The 23,473-nt window shown below is 42.4% G+C and overlaps 1 protein-coding gene across 1 annotated transcript in view; it reads left to right on the top strand.

The window, feature by feature from the left end:
• The window catches only part of MAML2 (mastermind like transcriptional coactivator 2), a 346,248-nt gene that overhangs the window by 227,142 nt on the left and 95,633 nt on the right, over positions 1 to 23,473 (top strand). The window contains exon 2 of the mRNA XM_024574631.4: positions 11,818 to 13,329. Within this exon, the coding sequence (XP_024430399.2) occupies positions 11,818 to 13,329 (1,512 nt within the window). The remainder of the gene's footprint in view (positions 1 to 11,817; positions 13,330 to 23,473) is intronic.

Consider the following 23,473-nt stretch of genomic DNA (forward strand, 5'->3'; position numbering starts at 1 on the left):
GGGGTGGGGTGGGGTGGGGTGGGGGAAAGAGAATTACTGGAAAGTTACAGTGTCTCAATCACAGAAAATATAGTAGAGTCTCCCAGAGTGCTGGAACCAGGAGTTGGAAAGCTTCAGGATTCTCTTTCCTTTCTTTCCCTCCCCCGCCCCTTCCCCTCTCCCTCTTTCCCTCCTTCCCTTTCTCTCTTTCTGTGGATGGCTTCTCATCCCAGCCTTTCCCTGTGCATCGGTTCCATTCTCCTATCTCTGTAGCCTTACTTTCCCTCTCTCGCTGTACAGGCTGAGAATGACCCAGTGCAGGCACCGCAAACATATCTCTCATTTCAAATGCACAGAGACTGCTGAGAGGGTCTTGTTTCAATTCCTGATTACTAGAAAAATATGTAGTTGATTCAGCTTCATTCAAATGTCTGCCTTGATCCAGTCTGCTGGGGCAAAGTCACTTCAGCATCTTGAAGTATTTCCTTCTAGACATTTTTATTTGCCGTAAACAATCTTTTTTTTTTTTTAATCTCATATTTGTTTGAGTTACACCAAGAGGGAGATAAAGTGGTCAACCAGATGGACAGGGCTCAAGCCTCCCACTCTAGGGCTCATTGTATAACATGGAAACCAACTTAAAAATTGGAAGCAAATTAATAAAAATATTTGGAAATTGTACTAAGTACTATAAAGGAAACAATGAAGAGGTTGAGATGGGAAAGAAACGATGAAAACGCATCTTAGATAGGCGTGGGAAATCTCTGCTAGGCTCACATTAAAGTGCCACTTACAGGAAAAGGAGGAACTTGCTATAATAAAAGTGAAAAGAGGAAGCAGAGAGTATTCCAGTTAGAGGCAACATTATATGCACCAGACCTGAAGATGAAATCAACTTTTGTGTTTTAGGAGTTAAAAAACAAAAACAAAAACAAAAACGAAACAGTGCAGTTGAGCCCTGAACAACTCAGGGGTTTGGTGCTCAAAAATCTGAGTTAAACTTTTGACTTCCCAAAAACTTAACTACTAACAGCTTATTGTTGACTGGAATCCTTACCGAAAACATAAACAGTCAAATACCACATATTTTGTATGTTAATATATCATATACTGTGTTCTTATAATAAAGTTGGCTAGAGAAAATAAAATATTAAGAAAATCATAAGAAGAAAAAGTCTACGTTTACAGTAGTGGATTGTACCCGTATTGTAAGTTTATGCTATTTCCAAGGTGAATCGTCTTTCAGTGCCCACATCAGTGTTGTCTTACATGATATAAAACACTGTAGATATTATACATTTTACTACCACTAGACATAAAAATAAAAAGGTAATGTGAGACAGAAATTCATGTGTATTTACAGGTAGAATGATTCATTCATCGATAATGAAGCAGCAGCAATATGATTGCTTTATGGTAACCTAATGCAGTTGGTGCAATTGCTTCATGGTGGTAAGGCAATAAAAAGTTTTTGAATATAATTGAAAAAAATCCATGTATAAGTGGGCCACATAGTTCAAACCCATATTGTTCAAGGCTCAACTGTAACATAGCTGGAACTTGAGAAAGAGATCCCCTTTGTTGCTATTAGAGAACAGATGGAGTGGGGAGAGGCAAAATGTAGGGTGAGATTCACAGAATATAACGCAAGATACTAGGTAGCTCACTGTGCTTACAGCAGAGGGGGCCCAAAGAAGAATGAAGTATGTGACTTCAGAGACAGGGACCTTCGGGACCTATCTAAGTCTGATAAGCAACTGAAGATGAAGGTGAATGCTGCATGGAATTATGGGTGGCTCTATTTCACATTATTTTACAAGAAAGTTGGGAGCTCTTTAGTACCTGTGTTCAACCCCCCAAATGATTAGTAAACAACCCTGGAATGGAATCACGGCACTGTCTCTGCTATCTAGGTCTTCCTCATACTCAAACTGGCCAACACTTTGGGATGAGTCCAGTTCCCACCAGCACAAGAAAAGAATAGCAACCTCTTAAAACATCCACAATTTCCCTACTTCTCCAATACCTTCAGCTCTGCCCTGTGCCCAGCAGCTCTAGCTTGGACAGAGCTGCAAAGAAACAGCCCTGCGGTTTATAAAAGGTGTATGGTTCAGGGAACCATAGATGCCCCCTAAACGGACTCATCTAATGTCCCCACACCACAGACTGCCCAACAAGTCAAATCATCAGCAGTCAGTGAGTGCTTCCCCGGGCAAGTGCTGGACTGGGCTTGTGCAATTAGATGAGCTCCACAAGGTACTCTCTCTTCCGCTAACTTCTTAGAATCCCATTGAAGTGAAAAACTCACAAAGCTTAATCAACTACCAAAAATAATGTGAGACGGAGAGTGCTCAAACCATTAAAGCAGGAAGAAAGAATGTGAGGGGAAGTAGGAGGGGAAGGCCTCACAGAGGAGATGGACTTGAGCTAGGCCCCTTAGAATGAGAGCTTCCAGAGTGGGCCCTCCAGCGAAGCGGGAAAGAGAAGCCACTTGAGTAATGAAACATAACACATTGTACATTCTGCTGAGGAGGACATTTGGAGATTTCAAGAGAATTGCCAACATTTTAGACATAGCATTTACTTTGGACTTGCTTCGATATATTCTGGGCAAAAAGTGAGTCATGATTAAAGTATTTCATGCACACAGTGCCTGAGTTTTTCAGGCTTTTATAGAACAGTCTATTCAGTTTGCTGTTAAACAGGGTCCTTCTCTGAAAGATGGCCCCTGTAGGCCCTTGCACGAGACAATTGCAGCTACTAGTCAGGATAACTAAGAATCTAGTTGGCAGGTCAATCACGCTGACTACTACTGAATGGATCCAGAATGACTTTATTTAAGGTGGTAAACAGTATGAAAAAATAATTCCACTTTGAACTTTTTAATTTAATCTAAACAGTCCTGTCCTGCCAGACAAGTTTCGTCTATACTGTCACTAGCAGTATATCAGACTCATAAAACATCATCTTCATTTGCATATTTGGGGGCACTTCACTGGGAGGGACACGGGTCCCTTTCCCATCTTTCCCAGGCAGAGTCCTCTGCCCTGTACAATCGTAATCCCACACACACTTCTTCAGGGCAGCTAATCCATCGAATCGTTACTTTCTGCTTTGTTTCCAGACAGACTGGTGAATTCTTTTTAGTGTGTTTGTTTTTATTAGTTCTAACATTTATTGAGAACTGTGCTTTACAACCAATTTTCCAGTCTCTTTCTGTGCTTTAACCACTTGGTCCTCACAGCAACCCTGTGGCATAGAATATATAGTCTCACAGAATATATACTTGGTGCTGCATAAATACCGGTATCTGTTGAGTGAACGAGTAAACAAATTCCAATTTACAAATGAGGAAAAGCCCATATTGTTATCTTCCTTTTGCCTTTGCCCAGCTCCTTCCTGGCACATGACAATCAGGACGACAGAGGGACGTGTCTCACAGGATTAAGTTCAAGTTCTGCCTCTTCCCCTAAAAAGAGCCCTCAGTCATGGAGCAGATCTCCGAGGTGGGAACATGGCTGGGCTTCCCGTTGATCAGCGGTTTTCAACCTTTTTCATCTCACGGCACACAAAAGCTAATTACAAAATTTCTGTGGCACACCAAAAATATATTTTTTGCCAATCTGACAAAAAATAGTTATACTTTTGATTTATTGACACCTCTGGCTATTGTTGTGTTGGCTGTTGTCATTTTTTTTATTTGACAACCTAAGGGAAAAGAGCTCAGTGCCCCTGACTAAATAGTCAGGTATCACATGCTTTAAAAATTCTTGCAGCACAGTGGTTGAAAATCACTGCCATAGACGGTTGTTAATCCCCACTAAAAAACCCGTCGTGCAGGTGAGTGAAGTGACCGGCCCAAGGTTATACAATAAACAGGAGGAAAGCAGCATTTAGATCTCAGGCTTATTAACAGATGAATTCCACGCTCTTCCAAGATCTCACAGCCTTCCATTTACTTCGATAAAATAGGATGCCTGCTTCTCTGGGGCAGAGTTGCAATGGTTGTCTTCCCTTTCCCCTCAGTGACTGGTTCATGATAAGCTTGGAACAATCTCCAATGGGAAGTGATGGAAGTGTTCGAGCTGAGAAGATGCAGTAATGAAATGCTCTTTCTCTGCATGCTAATGATGAGTGTGTTTCTGAGGCAAATTCCAGCCCTTCCAGTTACTTTCGACAAGCCAGCCATTGAAGATAAAAGGGGGTGGGGAGTTGATCAGGAAATCTTGAATATGGGAGATCTTGGCATTTAGTGTCTTTAGAAGGGCAGTATGTTGATATGTTTTCTCTACAAAGATCCTGAATTTGCAGTGCTCTTGCTTCCCTATAAAAATTTATCTATATTAAAATTTATTGCCTATCATAAAAAATAGCTATTTTGTTGGCTAAATTAATCACAGTTTTCAGAGCCCAAACCTTATGGAACAGATTTTCCAGATAGATCTAACATGCTTTCTACCAAAAAGAAAGTGAACCAAAACAAAAAGCTCACACTTATTCTTGAAGGAATACAAGTAGAAGGCATGGAAAATCGCAGAGGAAAGGTGCCTCGGCACCCATCAGCTCCAGTGCTTTCATTCACGTGGCACCTGGGGTCGAGATGGGACTCAGCATTGCATCCCTCCTTGGAATCTCACCCAGAGACTCCACACTACCTTGGGTCCAACACAGAGTTTCACGCTCCCCTTCGCTTTTCTAAAATCCTCTCCAGAGGACATGCTTATTGATTTCAGAAGGGAAGGGAGAGAGAAAGAGAGAGGGAGAAAAACATCAATGTGAGAGAGAAACATGGATCGGTTGCCTCTTGTACGTGCCCCAACTGGGGACCAAACCTGCAACCTAGGCATGTGCCCTGACCGAGAATCAAACCTGCAACCTTCCAGTTTACAGGACGATGCTCCAACCAACTGAGCCACACCAGCCAGAGTACACCTTCACTTTTGATTCACATGGATGACAATGAGCTTTTCTTGTGGTTCCAATTCTCAGGGCTTCACATTCCTCTGACTTCAGGATTCAGACAAAAGTGATCACTCAAGCAAAACTCCAGTGTAGCCATTACACTGCTCTTGAATTAAATATAAAAATGTTCCTCACAGCCACAGCCTTCTTCTTACCATTGTTTTACTGCTCAGTAGTCCGAAGGACCCAGCTTCCCAAGTACTGAGATCAACTAACAAACTACTGTTTGATCACCTATAAAATGTCCAGAACTGTGGTAGATGCTAAAAGGAACCCAGTCAAGAATAAGACACAGGGCCCATCCTTAAAGATCTTAAATCTGGTTCAGCGAACCTAATTACTATATGGACATAAATACAATGCAGGGAAGTTCAGAACTCTACAAGGGCCAGATAAGAAGGGGGAGTTTTTGACATCTGCAGCGAACGCCTTAAAACCACATTTAGCTTGTTTGGGGGCCGGAGAGCCAGGGAGGAACTGCTTTCACCTCCCGGTACAGTGCTGAGCTGGAATTTACTGTTGCAGAATCCCAAATATTTTTACTTCAAGAATCAAATCGAGATTAGAAATTATTGGGGGGGTTGGTTTCTTTCTAATGTTATGTATTCCCAGCCCAGTTTTTGAACAGCAATGTGTGAAATGGCCTGAGGAAAGTTTATAGATGATGGGACCGAGATAGTCCCCTGAGTAGCTGGGCAGTGGTCACTTTGGTTCTTGTGTTTAAACCTCGTCGAGAAAGACAGAAAAATATGTGACCTATGGACTGAATTGTTACCTTTGTGTGGCATATTCCCTGTTTCTGGGGCAATCCAGGAGACAAAGAATGCATTTATTTTGTGGAAAGGAATAGGGGGCAGGGGATGAAACAGAAACCAGAGGATTGTGCAATAATGGCGTTTTCAAATCCCTCCGGGAAGTTTATGTTTCAAGTCCTTTGGAAGAATAAAGCACAGCTGTTTAAAAAGAAGGGTTTACCAAGGGACCCCAGCCCCAATTCCACTGTGGGCTGGATTTCCCTTGTCCATGGGCACCTGGGCACCTCCATCCCTAGCACTTGGAGCAGGCGGGCGGCTGTGTCTGGCCCAGGGCCTGAGCAGGCCTGCTCCTTGGCCCACAGAGACTGCAGACCTCAAATAGCATTGAGGTGTTCAAGTAGAAGCATCAGAACAGGGACACGCGTGAAAAGAAACAGTTCGCTGGATCTCAGCAAAGGAAAGTACAGTGAGCCCTGTGTAGTATGCAAACCAGACTAGACTTGCTGTGTTGAAGTCATTCCTCAAAGAAGCCCTTTCCTTGGGTGGCTCGTGAAAGGGTGATACTATATGCATAATGTCACAAATTCAACATCAGAATTTGGGGGCACAAATTTATGGTACCAAACAAAAAATACTTCTCCATCCAGCTAGGTAATGGGAAATGTAGGCGTTGAGATGCTGTGCTCATTTGAAGCCTTTACCTCCTGCCACTGGCTTAACCCTCTGCCTAATTTCTCTCATGCCAGGGATGATGTGATAGGGTATGGCTCAGAACTAACTCTCTCTGGGTGCTCAGTAAATCTTTTTGACCGACCGCATGACCCTTCGTCTCCTCCCTTTCTTATGCTGGAGCCTCGAGGGTGATGTCCTGAGCTCTCTCCATCACACTCCAACCAGTGATGTCACCATTCTCTCCCTGCCACCCTCCCCATGAGTCCCACATGGCCTCCCCTTTGCCCGTACGTCTTCATTCTAGTATCCTTTTGTCTTGGCTGTGTCCTCTGTGTCCAGAATAGTATTGACGTGTGTCAGGTTAAAGGCAGAAGGGAAGGCGGGCTGTGTGGTGAGTGATTAAGGACAAGGACTTTGGAGCCAGAAGGGCCTGGGTTGGCAGGCTGCCTCCTTATTATCCTCCGTGTAATCTTACTGTCAGGAGCCACGGTTTTTCCACTTGGGAAATGAGGGTCACCATATATGTTCAGAGAGCTGTGAGAAGATTAAATGAGACTCTACATAGTCTTGATGGTAAGAGTACCTGTTTTAAAATAAGCATTTAATATACAGTAGCTATTAAGTGAGAAATGTCTATGAGCATTAGGTACTCTGGCTTTTAAGGGCCCTTCTTCCTTACAAAATTTTGTAATTATGTTTTCTAACTGTGTTGGCGTAAATATAAACATGTTCCTATTATATATGAAAACACTCCTTTGACCTAAATGGTTTTTTCTCCTGTTTTAAAGTAAATTAAAATATTTTTGAGGGCCCCTAAAACTACCATGGTCCCTGGGCTCTGTGCCGAGTCTGCCCTGATTTTTCCCTCTGTCCCTTCAGTGTTGTTCAGTGCGTTCTGGAAGTTGTTGACTCCTCTGGCCCTCGGGATATGCATTGCCCTTATCCTTCTCCCATCCTCCATGTTATCTTTCTCAGCACTGCATTGGGCAGCTCCCGATATCCCTCTAGTCCTGCCCTCATCCTTCTCAACACACAGCCATGTCTTCATTCACCATCATTTACCTGGCTGAGTCTTATTCCCTTGGCACTACCTTAGGACTATTCTTGGCCTGGTAAGGTGGCACTGAATTTTCTCATAAACTACTTCTCACTAATGTATTAGTGACTATCTATGTTCCTCCTCTACTCCTCCTAGAAGTTGCTTTTTGTCACAGAACTCTAAGAGACTCTATGCCATGATTCAGAGCCACGTATCTGATAAGAATTTTTAGCTCAGCAAAGGAAATACTCCAAAGTAAAGTTTGAACTTTGAGAATCATTTATATAGTATGGTTCCAGTCACTGGTGCCCGCTGCATCTGTGCATTCGGTGGGTCTTGGTGACGTGACTTTGACTAGAAGCTTCTGCGAAAAGATTCTAGTCCAGATCCTTTCTCTCTCCTTCCCACTTCCTCTCTCACCTCCATCTCTAACACAGACTACCTCCAAAATTCTCTTGATAAACCTAATACCTAATGGAGTCCTAGAGAAATGTCTTTTATTCATGATTTGTCTTCCACAACATCACTAAGGAGACTTCTGTTCTCCACCTTAAGTCATCCATCCAGCTATACTTGGCGGTGACTTTACACAGCCAAACATATGCCTAAACAATTCTTACTCCATCAGTACCTGTTATTTTCCGGGTTCAGGCAGGAAAGTGTTCTCAGAGGTAATCCTATTCATAAAGAAGGGAACTATGGCCCATAGAGGTAGAATAACTTGTCTAGAATAGCAAAGCAAGTTAATGCCACAGTCAGGACTGGATCCCGGGCCTCCTCAAAACACGGGTGTGGGTACCATTTACTGCACAGCACAAGCTCCGCAGTGGGGGTACTTGGTTTGATTCTTGGCTTTGTTTACTTTGGTGTGATCTTGAACTGTCAGTCAATCTCCAAACCTCAGTTTTCTCATCTGTGAAAAGGGGAGGGTGTAGGTAAGAAATACAGCCATGCGCTACATATCGATGTTGGGGTGAACTACAGACCACACGTATGAGGGTGGTCTCATAAGATTACAGTGAATTATAAACACAAGTTTTGCGATGTGGAAAGAAAAGGGTGGTCTCCACCACAATTTTGAATTTACTGCTGTCTCTGGGTGGTTTAAGCACACAAGGAGGCTCAGCGTCCTGTCCGCCTGCCCACTGCCAGGGCTCGAGTCGGTGAGGGAGCAAGAGGAGCGTAGGAGCCTGCTCTCTGTCCTTCCAGTTCAGTTCCCTCCTCTCTCCCTCCCTCTTCCTCTCTCCCTACCTCCATCCCTGAATCTCTCTACTCCCTTTCTCCCTTTTATTATGTCTCATCTCAAGCTTTATCTCTCTGGGTCTCTTTCGATCTCTGCTCTCCCTTTCTCTCCCCTTCTCTTCCTTTGCTCTCTTTCTTCCTCCCTCCTTCTGACATCTAGTCTCCCTCCCTTCAATGGTGCCTCCCTCCACAGCCCACCCCACCCCTCCCTCTTCATACACTCTATCTAGTATAACATGTTTCTTTGTACCTTTCTATGTTTACATACACAAATACTTATAAGTGTGTCACAATCTTCCATAGTATTCAGCATAGTAGCATGCTTTAAAGTGAAGCAGTAAGCTAGACTATCTAGGTTCGCGTAAAATACACTCTATGATGTTTGCACAATGATCAAATCATCTAACAACACATTTCTCATTTCTCATGTATCTCTGTCGCTAAGCAACAAGTGACTGTAGTCTCAATCTCGTAGAGTTGTGAGGATTCTTAGAGTTGTGGGAATCAAATGAGATTACCACTACAGAGAGATTTGCACAATGCCTAGCACACAGCCCTCAATAAATGACTTTGTTGTTATTATTACTATTATGATTATCACTACTACTATAACCATTGCTAATTTTAGAGGCGTAATCACTGCCTCCCTGTTCCTGGTGGCTGAGAGAAAGTGCTTGTGCTGCTTCCTGGGGAATGTACTGCCCTGCCCAGGGAGGGGCAGAGCAATGGGAGAATCTGGTGGAACAGGTTTTTCCAAAGCAGTGGAAAATAAATCAAAGGTGATAACCCAAACCTGGAAAAAAGAATGTATTCCTTTGTTTGTTCTTTGTTAGTTGTGAAAGAACCTTCAAAATGTAACTGACACTGAAATAAATCAGTGTGGCCACTCTTGAGATAACACGGCCAGACCCTGTTCTATGCTCTTTCTGACCCCGTGAGGGCAGACCCTGAAGGTGGTGATGGCTGACAGTGTTCTGTGAAGACGTCGCCCACATCAGTGAGTAGACAAGGTTAGGAGTCCACAAAGACAGAGACTCAGAGAAGGGTCTGGTGAGCTGCACACTGAGGTACAAGCTTCATTCCTCTTTCTACAGACTTACTTTCTGGCCCTGTTTGACATATGAAACAACAGCTCACACGTTTTGTAAATCACTGTACAGCCACCCAAAGAGAGGCTGGTTTCCTTTTCTCCAGTTCCAGAATTACCATGGAAGGAACCGATTGGGTAAAGGGGCTTGGGTTGGGCTCCTTTCTCTGATGACCAGTTAGCAATGGTAAAAGGCAAAAACCAGTTACACCACCATGGCACATCACCATAACTGTATACCACCTGTGACTGGGCAAAATCACAGATAAAGTACTATTGAAACAGATTTGATGACAAGAAGCATATTGCTCACATTTGGCTCTGTGCTGCATCCCGGCCACCCCCAGATTCCTCGCCATTTTACCAGAGACCCAGGATGTCTCTGTGCTCACTTCTCCTGCCCCTTCTCACTGGGCAAACCATAGCCCAAACCGCAGCATAATACAGTGGAAATGACACAGGCGGTAGACCTACGCAGACCTCAAGTTAAAGCCCAGGCTGAACACTTCCTAACTGTGACACTGGGTAAGTTATGTGGCCACTCTGATCCCTGGTGTCCTTACCTATAAAATAACACACACCTAATGGGGCTGTCGTAAAGACTAAGGAAAGTAAAGTAACCACGTTTACAATACGTGGCGTGTGATGAACACTCAGTCACATTTTCTTTATTAGGTTAATTAGAAATCTTTAGGAGGGTGGTGCAGTGGTAGTAAGTGAAAAGGTAGGAAAAGAGAAATGATAGGACTTTCTATCTGGGAAGTATCCTTTTGCCTCAGGTATTTTACAGTTATCCTGAGCAAACATTAAATACTTAAGTAGGTCAGCTGGACTGGAAAATCCACACGTTGCTAGATGTTGTCTCTCACTTTAGAGGCAAATCAACAAGGATCTCAAGATCAATGATGAGCATTTATGTTTCTTTTTTCATTTATTGGTGTGACTGTGTGGTTGTTGTAACTTAAATTTTCCTCTAAAATTTCTGAAGTTCATATCATACAATGTAATGATTGGGTTAGTGAATGAAATACTTGAACATTCCATTGTTACTGTTGTAACTTAGAGAAACCTTCCCCTTTGAGAATATAGTGAGCCATAATTTTTATTTAAACTATAGTTTATTGAGTTCTTACTATAGCAAGCACCATGATGAACTTTTACGTGCATTATCTCATTTCTTCCTATGAGGTAAGTTCTACTGTCTCCATTTTCTGGGAAAGAAATTGATACTCAGCTAAGTCAAGTGCCATGGTCACTTAGCACTCAGTGACAAAGTTGGAATTTACTCAGCTTACTCAGCTCCCAAAGCCTGTGTTCTGTAGAAATATACAGTACTGCCTCTCTACACCTTGGCTGTGGTTACAAGATTCAGAGACAGGCAACCGAAGAAATGAATCCCCAGGAAAATCTGTGCTCAGTGTCTCATTTGATAAACAGTAAAAACTTCGGTTTCTGTTGTTGCATGGGCCTGAAAGCAAAGCCACAGGATTATAGGAGGAAAAATAGATGAATGCCAGATAGCGTATCTCTGTGGACACAACAATAATTCTAAGTATTTACTTAGAGGATAATAGTAATGAAAGGGTTGAGTCTGTGAAGAAAAAAAAAAAACAGCCGGAAATTGTGTCCCAGTTTTGGACTGTTCAGTATTTCCCATCCGGGTCAAAGTTGACCTTCCGCCAGTCATCTGTAGCTGAGTGGGGTTGTGTGTGCGTGCACATGGGGTATTTTGGCCTGCAACTGAAAGCAGCAACAACACTTTGGTGCTTAACTGTAGATGCTATCAATAACTTGTGATGATATATGAAGGGTTCTTCATCCATTGGCCTGTGCAGCGACTACGAGAGCCACAGCGATCTCTAGTCACTAATTGATCTGCTCCTCCAGAAACATTTTATTTTGTTCTCTTTGTTTGGGCTGCTGTGGGTTCCCTTATATCTTCCACTCTTCTTTATTTGTGCTTTTTTAAAAAAAATTCATCCTGTGTGTAAATGGAAGAAACATTTAAATTTACCAGTTTTGATTAGAAGCACCTCTGGATTAATGGCTCTTTTTTTTTTTACTCCCCCTCTGTCTTTCAGCTCCAGGGTTCCTTGAAGAGAAAACAGATAGTTAACCTGTCTCCTGTCAACAGCAAGAGGCCCAATGGCTTTGTCGACAACTCATTCCTTGATATCAAAAGACTCCGTGTTGGGGAGAACCTCTCTGCAGGACAAGGGGGCCTCCAAGTAAATAATGGACAAAGTCAGATTATGTCAGCGACCTTGCCCATGAGCCAAGCAACACTGAGAAAGACTAATAACCTGCCTCCCCATACACATTCTCCTGGCAATGGCATGTTTAGCATGGGCTTAAAAGAAGTGAAGAAGGAACCAGGGGAGACTCTGTCTTGCAGTAAGCACATGGATAACCAGATGGCCCAGGAGAATATTTTTCCTAACAGGTACGGAGATGACTCTGGAGAGCAATTGATGGACCCTGAACTGCAGGAACTGTTCAATGAACTAACCAACATATCTGTGCCTCCTATGAGTGACCTTGAGCTGGAGAACATGATCAATGCTACCATAAAGCAGGATGATCCATTTAACATTGACTTGGGTCAGCAAAGCCAGAGGAGCACTCCCAGGCCCTCCTTGCCTATGGAGAAGACAGTGATCAAAAGTGAATACTCCCCAGGTCTGACGCAGGGCCCGTCGGGCTCCCCTCAGTTGAGGCCACCATCAACTGGCCCTGCATTCTCCATGGCCAGCTCGGCTCTGTCGACTTCATCCCCAGTTCCTTCAGTCCCTCAAAGCCAGGCTCAGCCTCAGACAGCCTCAGGAGCAAGCCGGGCCCTGCCAAGCTGGCAGGAAGTATCCCACGCCCAGCAGCTCAAGCAGATAGCCGCCAACCGTCAGCAGCATGCCCGGATGCAGCAGCACCAGCCTACTAACTGGTCAGCCTTGCCCTCTCCCGCTGGGCCATCTCCAGGTCCATTTGGGCAGGAGAAAATCCCCAGCCCTTCTTTTGGTCAGCAGCCATTCAGCCCACAGAGCTCCCCCATGCCTGGGGTAGCTAGCAGCAGCAGCCAGTCGAAAGTCATGGCTAACTACATGTATAAGGCCAGCCCCTCGGCCCAGGGAGGGCACCTGGATGCTCTCATGCAGCAGAAGCCTCAGGATCTCAGTCGAAGTTTTATTAACAGCTCACACACGGCCATGGAGCCCCGTCTTGGCAACACCAAGCCTTTGTTCCATTTTAACTCAGATCAAGCAAACCAACAGATGCCTTCTGTTTTGCCTTCTCAGAACAAGCCTTCTCTCCTACACTATACCCAGCAGCAGCAGCAGCAGCCACAGAGCTCGATTTCAGCTCAGCAGCAACAACAACGACAACAGCAACAACAGCAGCAACAGCAACAACAGCAGCAACAGCAGCAACAGCAGCAGCAGCAGCAGCAGCAGCAGCCACCACCCCCACCCACCCAACCTCTGTCAAACCAGCCTTTGCTAAGGTCACCCTTGCCACTTCAGCAAAAGATCCTGCTTCAGAAAATGCAGAATCAGCCCGTCGCAGGACTGGGATACCAAGTCTCCCAACAACACAGACAGGTAAGGGCTCTACCACTCCAAACACAGAGTACCCAGCGACCATCAGTCTTGGTCATTATGCTTTGGTTACTATTATGGTTGTATTGGGACAGGATCAAGACCTCAAAGAAAGCAGTGGTTCTAATGGAACCGTGTGAAGGCCTCATGGAGGCATGAGCAAGTATTTTTTCCTAGGGTGTTAGTGTCATTGGGATCTGTAGGGATCAAGGGATCTTGAATATGAAGAATGTTTCATGATTGCCCTGGCTGATATGGCTCAGTTGGTTTGAGAGTCGTCCTGTAACTGAAAGTTTGTGGGTTCGATTCCTGGTCAGCACACATGTCTAGGTTGCTGATTCAATTCTTGGTCCAGGTGCATACAGGAGGCACCCAATCAATATTTTCCTCTCTCCCTTCATCTGTTCTTCCCCTCTCTCTGGAAGCAATGAAAAAATGTCCTCGGGTGAGGAATAAAGAAAGAAAAAGTTTCGTGATCATTTATGCCACCACTGACAGATCTAGCTGTCAATCAGATTCTGATGTGTGCAATGTTTATGCATCGAGTCAAGAAACTGGTCAAGTCAACAAGCACTATCTGAGCACCTACCATGTACGAGACAGTGTGATTATGCTGAGTACTGGCATACGGCCACATGGGATATTAAGAGTATTTATTAACCAATTTACACTTATACCAACCAGTTAAAATGTCTGACTGCCACCCTGGCTGGTGTGGCTCAGTGGATTGAGTGCAGGCCTGTGAACCAAAAGGTCATTGGTTCGATTGCCAGTCCAGGCACATGCCTGGGTTGCGGGCCAGATCCCCATTAGGGGGCGTGCGAGAGGCAACCATACATCGATGCCTCTCTTTCTCCTCTTTCTCTCCCTCTCTTTCTCCTTCCCTTTCCCTCTCTCTAAAAATAAATGAATAAAATCTTTTAAAAATGTCTAAATGCCCAACCTGTCATAATAGATCCTTCTACAACTCCATGTTGGTACTTAGTATCACCCTTAAATAAGACATGATTCTTGTCTGCAAGTACAGCCTAGAGAGGGAGACAGGCTTTAAAAACAATCATTTTGTGAGTAGAAAGGGTAATGATATGGGAGCACCACAGAAATTGGGTATATTACCCAGCAAATGGAAATCAGGGAAGGCTTCTGGAGAAAGTAATGCCGGTAGCAAAACGTTAAAGAATGAAATTGTCATGACTACAAACAACAAAAACAAAAATCTGTGGTTACTTTATATCCTGCCCTAAAGAGTATGAAGAAATAGCTTTCTGCCTCCAGAGCATATACCAGTGAGTAAATTCTAGTTCTTAGGGAACTTGAAAGAGGAAACTCTTCCTGGAAGAAAGGGAGGGACGGAGGGAGGCTGAATGCTGCTTTGAGCTTGTAATTTGACAGGTCTGCGTTAGTGTCCAAGTACAAAGACAGCACGTTACATATCAAAACAGTATGTCAGGACAGTATGATGGTACGGGGCCTAATTTCAATCCCATTCCTAGAGTAGTTTTCATGGTCACAGCCCAAAAAAGAATGCCACAGCACCACAGACTGTGGCCAAGCTAACCTTTGCCCTAGAGGTGAGAAAATTAGGCTCAACTAGGATTCAAGAGCTATGTACCAAGTTAAAGCTTTCAGCTCTTATTCACTAAAACGTGGTTTTTTCTATTGTAAATTTTGAAGAATAGACTTTGAGTAGAGTCATGTGTATATTCTACAATGTGGTTCCATTTTTAACATGGGTAGTTTTGGGATTTAAAAATAATCGGCAATGTGGAACTACATTCCAACTTATCTGTAGCCATTTTGATTTGGATAAATTTATGTTCAAATTCTTACTGATATCCACTAGGTATGTGACTTCAAGCAAGTTATTGAACTTCTCTAAGCCTCAGGTTCCTAACCTTTAAATTTTGTTACGAGTTATTTTTCTTAAAAAACTAGGTTTTGTGAGAATGAAATAATCAAATTCTCAGCTAAGAGTCTAGAATAAAGTTGGCTATTACTACTATTGTCATTGAAATAGCCTTATATGATACCAAAAATTTTTTAACAAGTACTATTAGCATTATGTATGAAAGGCATTGGAGTCTCAAATTCTAACATAAATCATTTTGGAGGAATGAAAAAGAACTATTACTAATTTTTCTACTGTCTAGCAATATAGTGAGTGAGGAATGATTACCATCCCTGGGCCCAGACTTTGAACCATAAAAATGGAAATAATAAAGAATGAGGTATTAACGAGAGTCAGCCGCTCTATAACTGGCATGACTCTGTCTCCCTTACTTGGGGTGTCTCACTTCACCCATATGAGGGAAATACTGTCATTCTCATCTTATAGGTGAGGCAGTTGAGATACAGACAGGTTAAACAACTTTCCCAAAGCCACACAGATAATAAGTAGCTGAGCCAGGATTCTGGTGGTCTATTTTGAAGGTCATGCATTCAGCCACTAGGCTATACAGCTAATGGGTAGGATTTGTTGGGAAATGAATGACCACCTGTAGATCATTGTGCATTTCTCAAAAGGAATATTTCTTTTAATATTGGACCATGTTTTAGATAATACACGTAGTAGATTAAGTCCTTTTGGGGTAGAGAAAGTCTTAAAACACTAACCTTCAGAGCTGTTAACAGAATTAAAAATATCTGTGTAACTATTGACTTTCCTGAGGGTAAACATTATGGAGCTCACCAAAATAAACAACTTATAACAGGAAATATATCTTTCTGGCGCCTCATCAGCCCTGCTTTGGGAGCCTTCCTGCCACTTCCAGCATCTGTCCTGTTTCCAGCTCTACTGCTCATATAAGCTCTATAACATTCTGCTGGCCTTTAAGTCCCCACCTGAGCTTCAAGGACCCAAGCACACCACTGGCTACTAAAGGCAAAACCAACAAACATCTTCCAATCCCTTAGATAATGTTTACTTTTCCCGGTGCATATGACCAATATAATGCCAAGATAATTTTCACTTTTTCAAGAAGGCCCTTTAATAAGTGTTAGGTGGTGGTTTTTCAATCTAAAGGCATCTTTTTTTGCCTTTAAAAATTATATTTTACTGATTATGCTGTTACAGTTGTCCCAAATTTTCCCCCTTTACCCCCATCATCCCCCACTCCCTCATGCAATCCCCACCCTTTTGTTCAGGTCCATGGGTCATGGTATAAGTTCCTTGGCTACTCCATTTCCTGTACTGTACTTTACATCCCCATGGCTATTCTGTAACTACCAATTTGTGCTTCTTAATCCCCTCACCTCTTCACTCATTTCCCCAAGCCCAGCTCCCATCTGGCAGCCTTCAGAACACTCTGCGTATCCATGATTCTCTCTGTATGTCTTGTTTTCTGGGTTTGTTTTTCAGATTCAGTTGTTGATAGATATGTGTTTATTGCCATTTTCCTCTTCCTAGTTTTGATCTTCTCCTTTTTCTTAAATAAGTTCTTATAACATTTCATATAATAATGGTTTGGTGATGATGAACTTCTTCAGGTTTTTCTTGTCTGGGAAGCTCTTTATCTGCCCTTCAATTCTAAATGATATCTTTGCTGGGTAAAGCTATCTTGGTTGTAGGTCCTTGCTTTTCTTGACTCTGAATGGTTCATGCTAATCCCTTCTAGCCTGCAAAGTGTCTTTTCAGAAATCAGCTGACAGTCTTGTGGGAACGCCTTTGTAGATAACTAACTTCTTTTCTCTTGCTGCTTTTAAGATTCTCTCTTTATATTTAACCTTTGGCATTTTAATTATGATGTATTTTGGAGTGGGCCTCTTTGCATCCATCTTGTTTGGGACTCTCTGTGCTTCCTGGACTTGCATGTCTATTTCTTTCACCAAATTAGGGAAGATTTCTTTCACTATTTGTTTCAAATAGATTTCCAATTTCTTGCTCTTTCTCTTGCTTCTGGCACCCCTATGATGTAAATGTTGGTATGCTTGATAGTTGTTCCTTATGCTATTCCCTTTTTTTTTTTAAATCCTTTTTCCTTCTTGTTATTCTGATTGGTTGTTTTTTGATTCCTTATGTTCCATATCCTTGCTTTGATTCTTGTCTTCATCCATTCTACTGCTGATTCCCTGTAAATTGTTCTTTATTTCCATTAGTATATCTTTTATTTCTGCCTGCGTCTTTTTTATGCTATTATTTTCCTCACTAAGTTCCTTGAGCATCCTTTTAACCAGTGTTTTGAATTGTGCATCTGACAAATTGCTCATCTCCATTTTGTCTACTTCTTTTTCTGGAGTTTTGATCTGTTATTTCATTTGGGCCAAGTTTCTTTGTCTCCTCATTTTGGCAGCCTCCCTATATTTGTTTCTATGTATTAACTAGAGCTTCTATGACTCCCAGTCTTGATAATGTGGACTAATATAGTAGGGTCCAGTAGCACAGCCTGACCTATCACCCAAGCTGGGTACTTGACATACAACCTTCATGTGGGCTGAGTACACTTTCCTCTTGTAGTTGAGCCTTGATTGCTCTTGGCAGGTCAATGGGAAGGATTTTCCAGGCCAGTCAGCTGCCAGGACTGGCTGTGACCATTGACCTGGTGGTCACAGCTGATCCTCCAGAGAGGATCAGCTGTGTAGCGGTAGGGTGGTGGTGCTCTGATATGGTCTGTAGCTGTCCACTGGGTGCATGGGCTCTGGGGTTTCCTGGGTGGTGCATGACAGGGTCAACCATTACCTGTGTTCCAACCAGGGCCACCCAGCATGAGCTACATCTGCAGATGGCTGCTACTTGTGCTAGCCTTGGTGAAGCCAAACTGTGATCCAAAGCTGGCTGCTGCTTGTGCCAGGCCTGAGGCCACTTAGCCAGAGGTATTGTTGCTGGGGGCTTGCTGAGGCTGGTTGTTGCTTGTTTGAGAGGATTTAGGAAGATTGAAGCCTGAGCTGAGACCAGCCATTTACATGGAAAAGCCACTACTTACAGCTTGAGTGGGCTGTAACTTGGGTGGGACAGAGCCTCAAGGATTCCCCAGGGCAGAGCAAACCATGTAAGCCAGGTTGATGGAGTCTCAGGTATGGCTGGCTGGGTAGCTCTGTTGTGAGGGAGGGTTCAGAAAAGGAACAGTGCCCTCTGCCAGCACTTCTGTCTGGGAGAAAGCTGTCCCCCTGCTCTCACTTGACAGACACTTCAGTTTTTTCCCATATGCCACTGTTGCACTTTTAAGCCACTGCCCAGGTGCTTGAGCTCAGAGGGAGTAAGTCTGAGTAAGTCCATGTGCTGGTTCTGTAAGAGGGGCTACTTGGAATTCCAGTAGTTCCTTTTACCAAGTCAAACCCCTCTGGTTTTTACAGCCAGAAATTATGGGGGCTTGTCTTCCTAATATGGGAACACTGGACTAGGGAACGTGGTATGGTGCTGGGACCCCTCCCAAGATATTCCTCCCAGATTTTTATCCACCACATGTGGGTGTGGGACCAGCTCATTCCACATCTCCATGACTCCACATCTCCTATCAGTCTGGATGGTTGTGGTTTCTTTAGTTGTATGGTTGTTAGACATTCATTCAACTCAATTTCTGATGGTTCTGAGTGATGGATGTTCTGTAGTTGAGTTGTAATTTTGATGTGGTTATGGAAGGAGGTGAGCTGTTTTTACCTATGCCTCCATCTTGACCGGAAGTTTCTAAAGGCCTCTTTTAAATAGACAGGTAATGGCTACCCATTAAAGCTTTATTTCAGTTTTATAGATTAAACCACATTTTCCCTTCCAGTTTTAATGATTGTATGAGATATGACTCAGAAGTCTTGAGTCTGAGCTGTAAGCGAATGTACAAGAGCTCTGTAGTCAGATAAGTGCTGCCTTCTTGAAAGCATTCACCTTTGTGGGATTGGGCCCATTCTAATAATGCTGTTGTTGCTCAATACAGTTAAGGAGTTTTTCCCTGGGAATTGTCTTCAGAGCTTTTAGTACATTGGGCAGATTATTACCAATGCAATAATATTTTTCTTGTCAGGGTGATTTTTGAAAACAGACAAGCTGGGTAATGCTGCTTTGGGTCAAAAATAAGGAATAGCTATGGTGTCATAGGGCTGCATTTCAAGCTTGTTTTGTAAACTTTCTCTGAAGGCAATACAGAAAATAAATGAGTTTCTTCCCCAGATGAAAATTTTGAGAAACAACTCTCATTTGGATATACATATTTCAAAGGTTTTTCTCATTTTTATTGTCTCATCCAGTATATTGCCAAGTATTCTTAACCCAAAGAGAGTAGTTTTAACTCTCCCATCCCCAGGAGACAGTACAAATGTGTATTCTAACTTCAGATTAGCTGAATCTGTTACTCATGACCAAACCCATGGGAGGGGAGGGACTGATAATTAAGCAATTCTTAAGTTTATCAACTAAAACATCCTAAATGAAAACACTAGTCACGAATTTTTTCTGCTTGTCATACTCACTTTGTGTCAAACATTGGAAGATGTACTATGGGATTTGCTAATTGGAGCCCTTTAGTCCTAGAAATGCTAGAAATCTTGGCTTTCTGCTATAGAATGGTATATTGAATTTGTGCATTGGTTGCTTGTAATTTACCTAGTAAAATATGGTTTTCTCCTCACCTTTCAGAACTCTGAACCCAGACAGATCTCCCTGCTCAGACAGAGACTGAATTTGGGGGATTCCTAGTCCTCACTCCCTTTGTTGGGTGCCCATCTCTGTTCTCCTAGAGGTACTTGAGAGAAGGATGCAGCGTAACTGAATGGTTGGAAACACTTTATTGTTCCATGCCCGGGGTGTTTTTTAGTTACCTCTTCTCCAGAGACTGGGAGAACAAGTGGTATTTGGTATTTCACAAAATATCTTCAGTGACTCTGTCTTGCTAATGTTTGGTGGTTTTCAAATTGAAATACCTCCTGGCTATAATATTCTTCCCTTTCTGATCTGAAGGTTATGGGAGAGGGCAAGAGAGGGATGTAATGCATGCAGTTCTGATTTATCTTCACAACTTGTTTAAGATGTGAAAGAGTTACTGGTTGACCAGAACTCAGAGTTTGGTCCAAAAACACTAACCTCTTGAATCAAAAAGTGATCTTTTTCAGGGCTCGTTAATTAGACACTTACCAGTGTAAAATTTTTTTTTAACATTAGATCCATGAAACTTAAGTGGATTCTATATTTGGTTTATAATTTTCCCATCTCTAAAAATTCTGAGAGGGAAGGCAGCCAGTAAATGGATGGTTTGTTATGACCGAAACATGAATTTGTACATCTCCTTCTTAGTTTGAAGCCAAGCTCCTCAATCATAGATCGAGAATCTCACCCTGTTCTCTCTACTTAGCCAAGTTTACCCTTCATTACTCTACATATCAACCCTGACTTAAATCAGGCAAGTCTCTTAATGTTCTCCTCCCCTCTTTCTAAAGGTAATTTTGTATATATCTGACCCTAAACATTAACACTCAGAAAACTGTTTCCCATTGGCCTGCGTGAGGGTGGAGAAACCACTGTAATCCTCATATACGGACAACACTTCTGAATCACTATGGTTGTCCAGTGAAAGTGCCAGAGAAGAAATAGAACCTTGAATCAGCTGGAAATACATTTTTTAATAGGAAAATAATCATGAATTCAGGGTTCTGCAGCAATGTATCATCTAAACCACTCTTTTTCTGGGGGCTAGATGTTGTCTAAAGGATCAGGCAATTGGGCTAGTGCCAGGGTTTGGATTTAGGGGCTAAAATCAGGTTAGAGGAGGTTAGGAGCTTGAAGGGCCAAAGACAAAACCCAACTGAAGTCCTTAAAAAGCTGGGAAACAAAATCAGCAGTATACTCAGAGCTCAGGGGTGAAGCCAAAAGGTAGTAACTAACCAATGTATAAATAGCATGAAATCGAGAGTGAAGTTAGAATAGAGACCGAAGAGATGCTAAGTGGTCATTGCAGATGACCTTTGACCATTGATTTCTGTTATGACTCACCTTGGCGGGGTTATGCTGGCAAGGGAAGGGCTGGTGCAGACACACTGACAGCTGTCCATGGCAGGCCAGGAGCATGTCTTTGCATTTTCATTTTATCTTTGATATTTTACCATTTGTCTTTTAAGTTTACAAAGGAAATAAAAATTTGTTTTTAATGCGCCACAAAACTAGTGCTACAGCCAGGATTCAGAGTCAATTTCTAGGCACATATTAATAGAATTTGTATTGAAGAATCTTGATTGGGAAAATTAGCAGAAGGGAATTTTTTATGTTTTTGTTAGTTTTAGGTAGGTAGTTGGTTTGTTTGAACATTAGTCCCAGTTCCATGCTGTATAAAAATAACCCAAATGGTAGACATTATCAACCTTTTTTTTAAACAGGTAAGGATTTGAGGCTCAGGGAGGTTAAATAACTTGTTTAGAGTAATTGGTCTGATTTTAAGTCCAATGCTAACTACTGTGGTGCTTAAGTTAGAAAATGGGTAGAGGTGTTTTGGGCTGTGCTGACAGGGCATTTCTGTGATGTCTGTTTGAAATTTCACTGTTGTCTACATTCCCAGTTTACTTTCACCTCGGGGAAAATGTAAGCCAATTCTGATGCACAGGGTGGGGCAGAGTGTGTCTTCAAACAATTTGCTTAAGTCGCCTCATCTGAATCCACAGATTGTTATGTTTCCCAGTCTGTCCAACCAGGAGCCACAAACTAAAGATTGCAGGCAAAATTGAGTACCGCTCCATTCTTAACTCCAGCAATTTATTTTGTTCATGCACTCAAAAAATATTTATTGGGTGCCTGCTTTATGCCAGACAGAGTTCTGGATATTGATACTACAACTGAGAACAGAGATGAAAGTATGAGCCCTGGCTGGTGTGGCTCAGTGGATTAAGCACCAGCCTGCAAACCAAAGGGTCGCTGGTTCGATTCCCAGTGAGAGCACATGCCTGGGTTGTGGGCCAGGTCCCTGGTAGGGGGTGTACAAGAAGCAACCACTTATTGAAATTTCTCTCCCACTCTTTCTCCCTCCCTTCCCCTCTGTCTAAAAATAAATAAATAAAATCTTTTTTTTTAAGGATGAAAATGTGGTAGAGCAAGGGGGGAAATAAAATTTTTTTAAGTTAAATAATCAGAGTATTTTCAAATTCAGCTATTTGCATCATTTTGCAAGCTTATGTTTAATTAAATTTATTGGGGTAAAATTAGTTAAAACAATTACATAGGTTTCAAGTGTACAATTCTATAATACGTCATCTGTATATTGCATTGTGTGTTACCACCCAAAGTCAAGTCTTCTTCTGTAACCATGTATTTGATCCCTTCACCCTTTTCCATCTTCCCTCCATCCCCCCTCCCCTCTGACAGCCACCACACTGTTGTCTGTGTCTACGAGGTTTTGTTTGTTTGTCTTCTTTGTCCATTTGTTGTTTTCAGTTTGATATCCCACATATGAGTGAAATCATGTGGTTCATGACTCTTTCCATCTGACTTATTTTGCTCAGCATGATATTCTCAAGATCCATCCGTGCCGAGTAGTAGTCCATTGTGTATGCGTACCACATCTTCTTTATCCAATCATCTACTGAAGGGCACTTTGGTTGTTTCCATGTCTTAGCCACCACGAATAATGCTATGAATAAATGCTTTCAAATTTGGAGGGTGGATACCCAAAACAGGAGTTGCTGGGTCATACTGAAACTCCATTCTTATTTTTTTGAGGAACTTCCATACTGTTTTCCATGGTGACTGTACCAGTTTAGATTCCCGCCAGCAGTGAATGAGGGTTCCTTTTTCTCTACAGTTTCTCCAACATTTATAGTTACTAGTCTTGTTAATGATAGCTATTCTAACAGGTGTGAGATGGTGTCTCCTTGTAGTTTTGATCTGCATTTCCCTAACAGCTAGTGAAGTTGAACATCTTTTCATAAACTGCGTCTGTTGGCCATTTGTATGTCTTCTTGGGAAAGGCTCAGACGTTCAGGTCCTCTGCCCATTTTTTAACTAGGTTGTTTTTTGTTATTGAGTTGTATGAGTTCTTTATATATTTTGGATATTAACCCATATTGTAGGTGATGTTTGCAAATATCTGGTATTCAGTTGGTTGACTTTTAGTTTTGTCGACAGTTTCTTTTGCTGTACAGAAGCTTTTTTGGTTTGGTATAGTCCCATTCATTTAATTTTGCTTTTGCTTCCCTTGCTTTGAGGTCAAATTCATAATATTCTTTCTTAGATCAAGGTCAG

Source organism: Desmodus rotundus, chromosome 5 (assembly GCF_022682495.2).
Source record: "Desmodus rotundus isolate HL8 chromosome 5, HLdesRot8A.1, whole genome shotgun sequence".
Classification (NCBI taxonomy): Eukaryota; Metazoa; Chordata; class Mammalia; order Chiroptera; family Phyllostomidae; genus Desmodus; species Desmodus rotundus.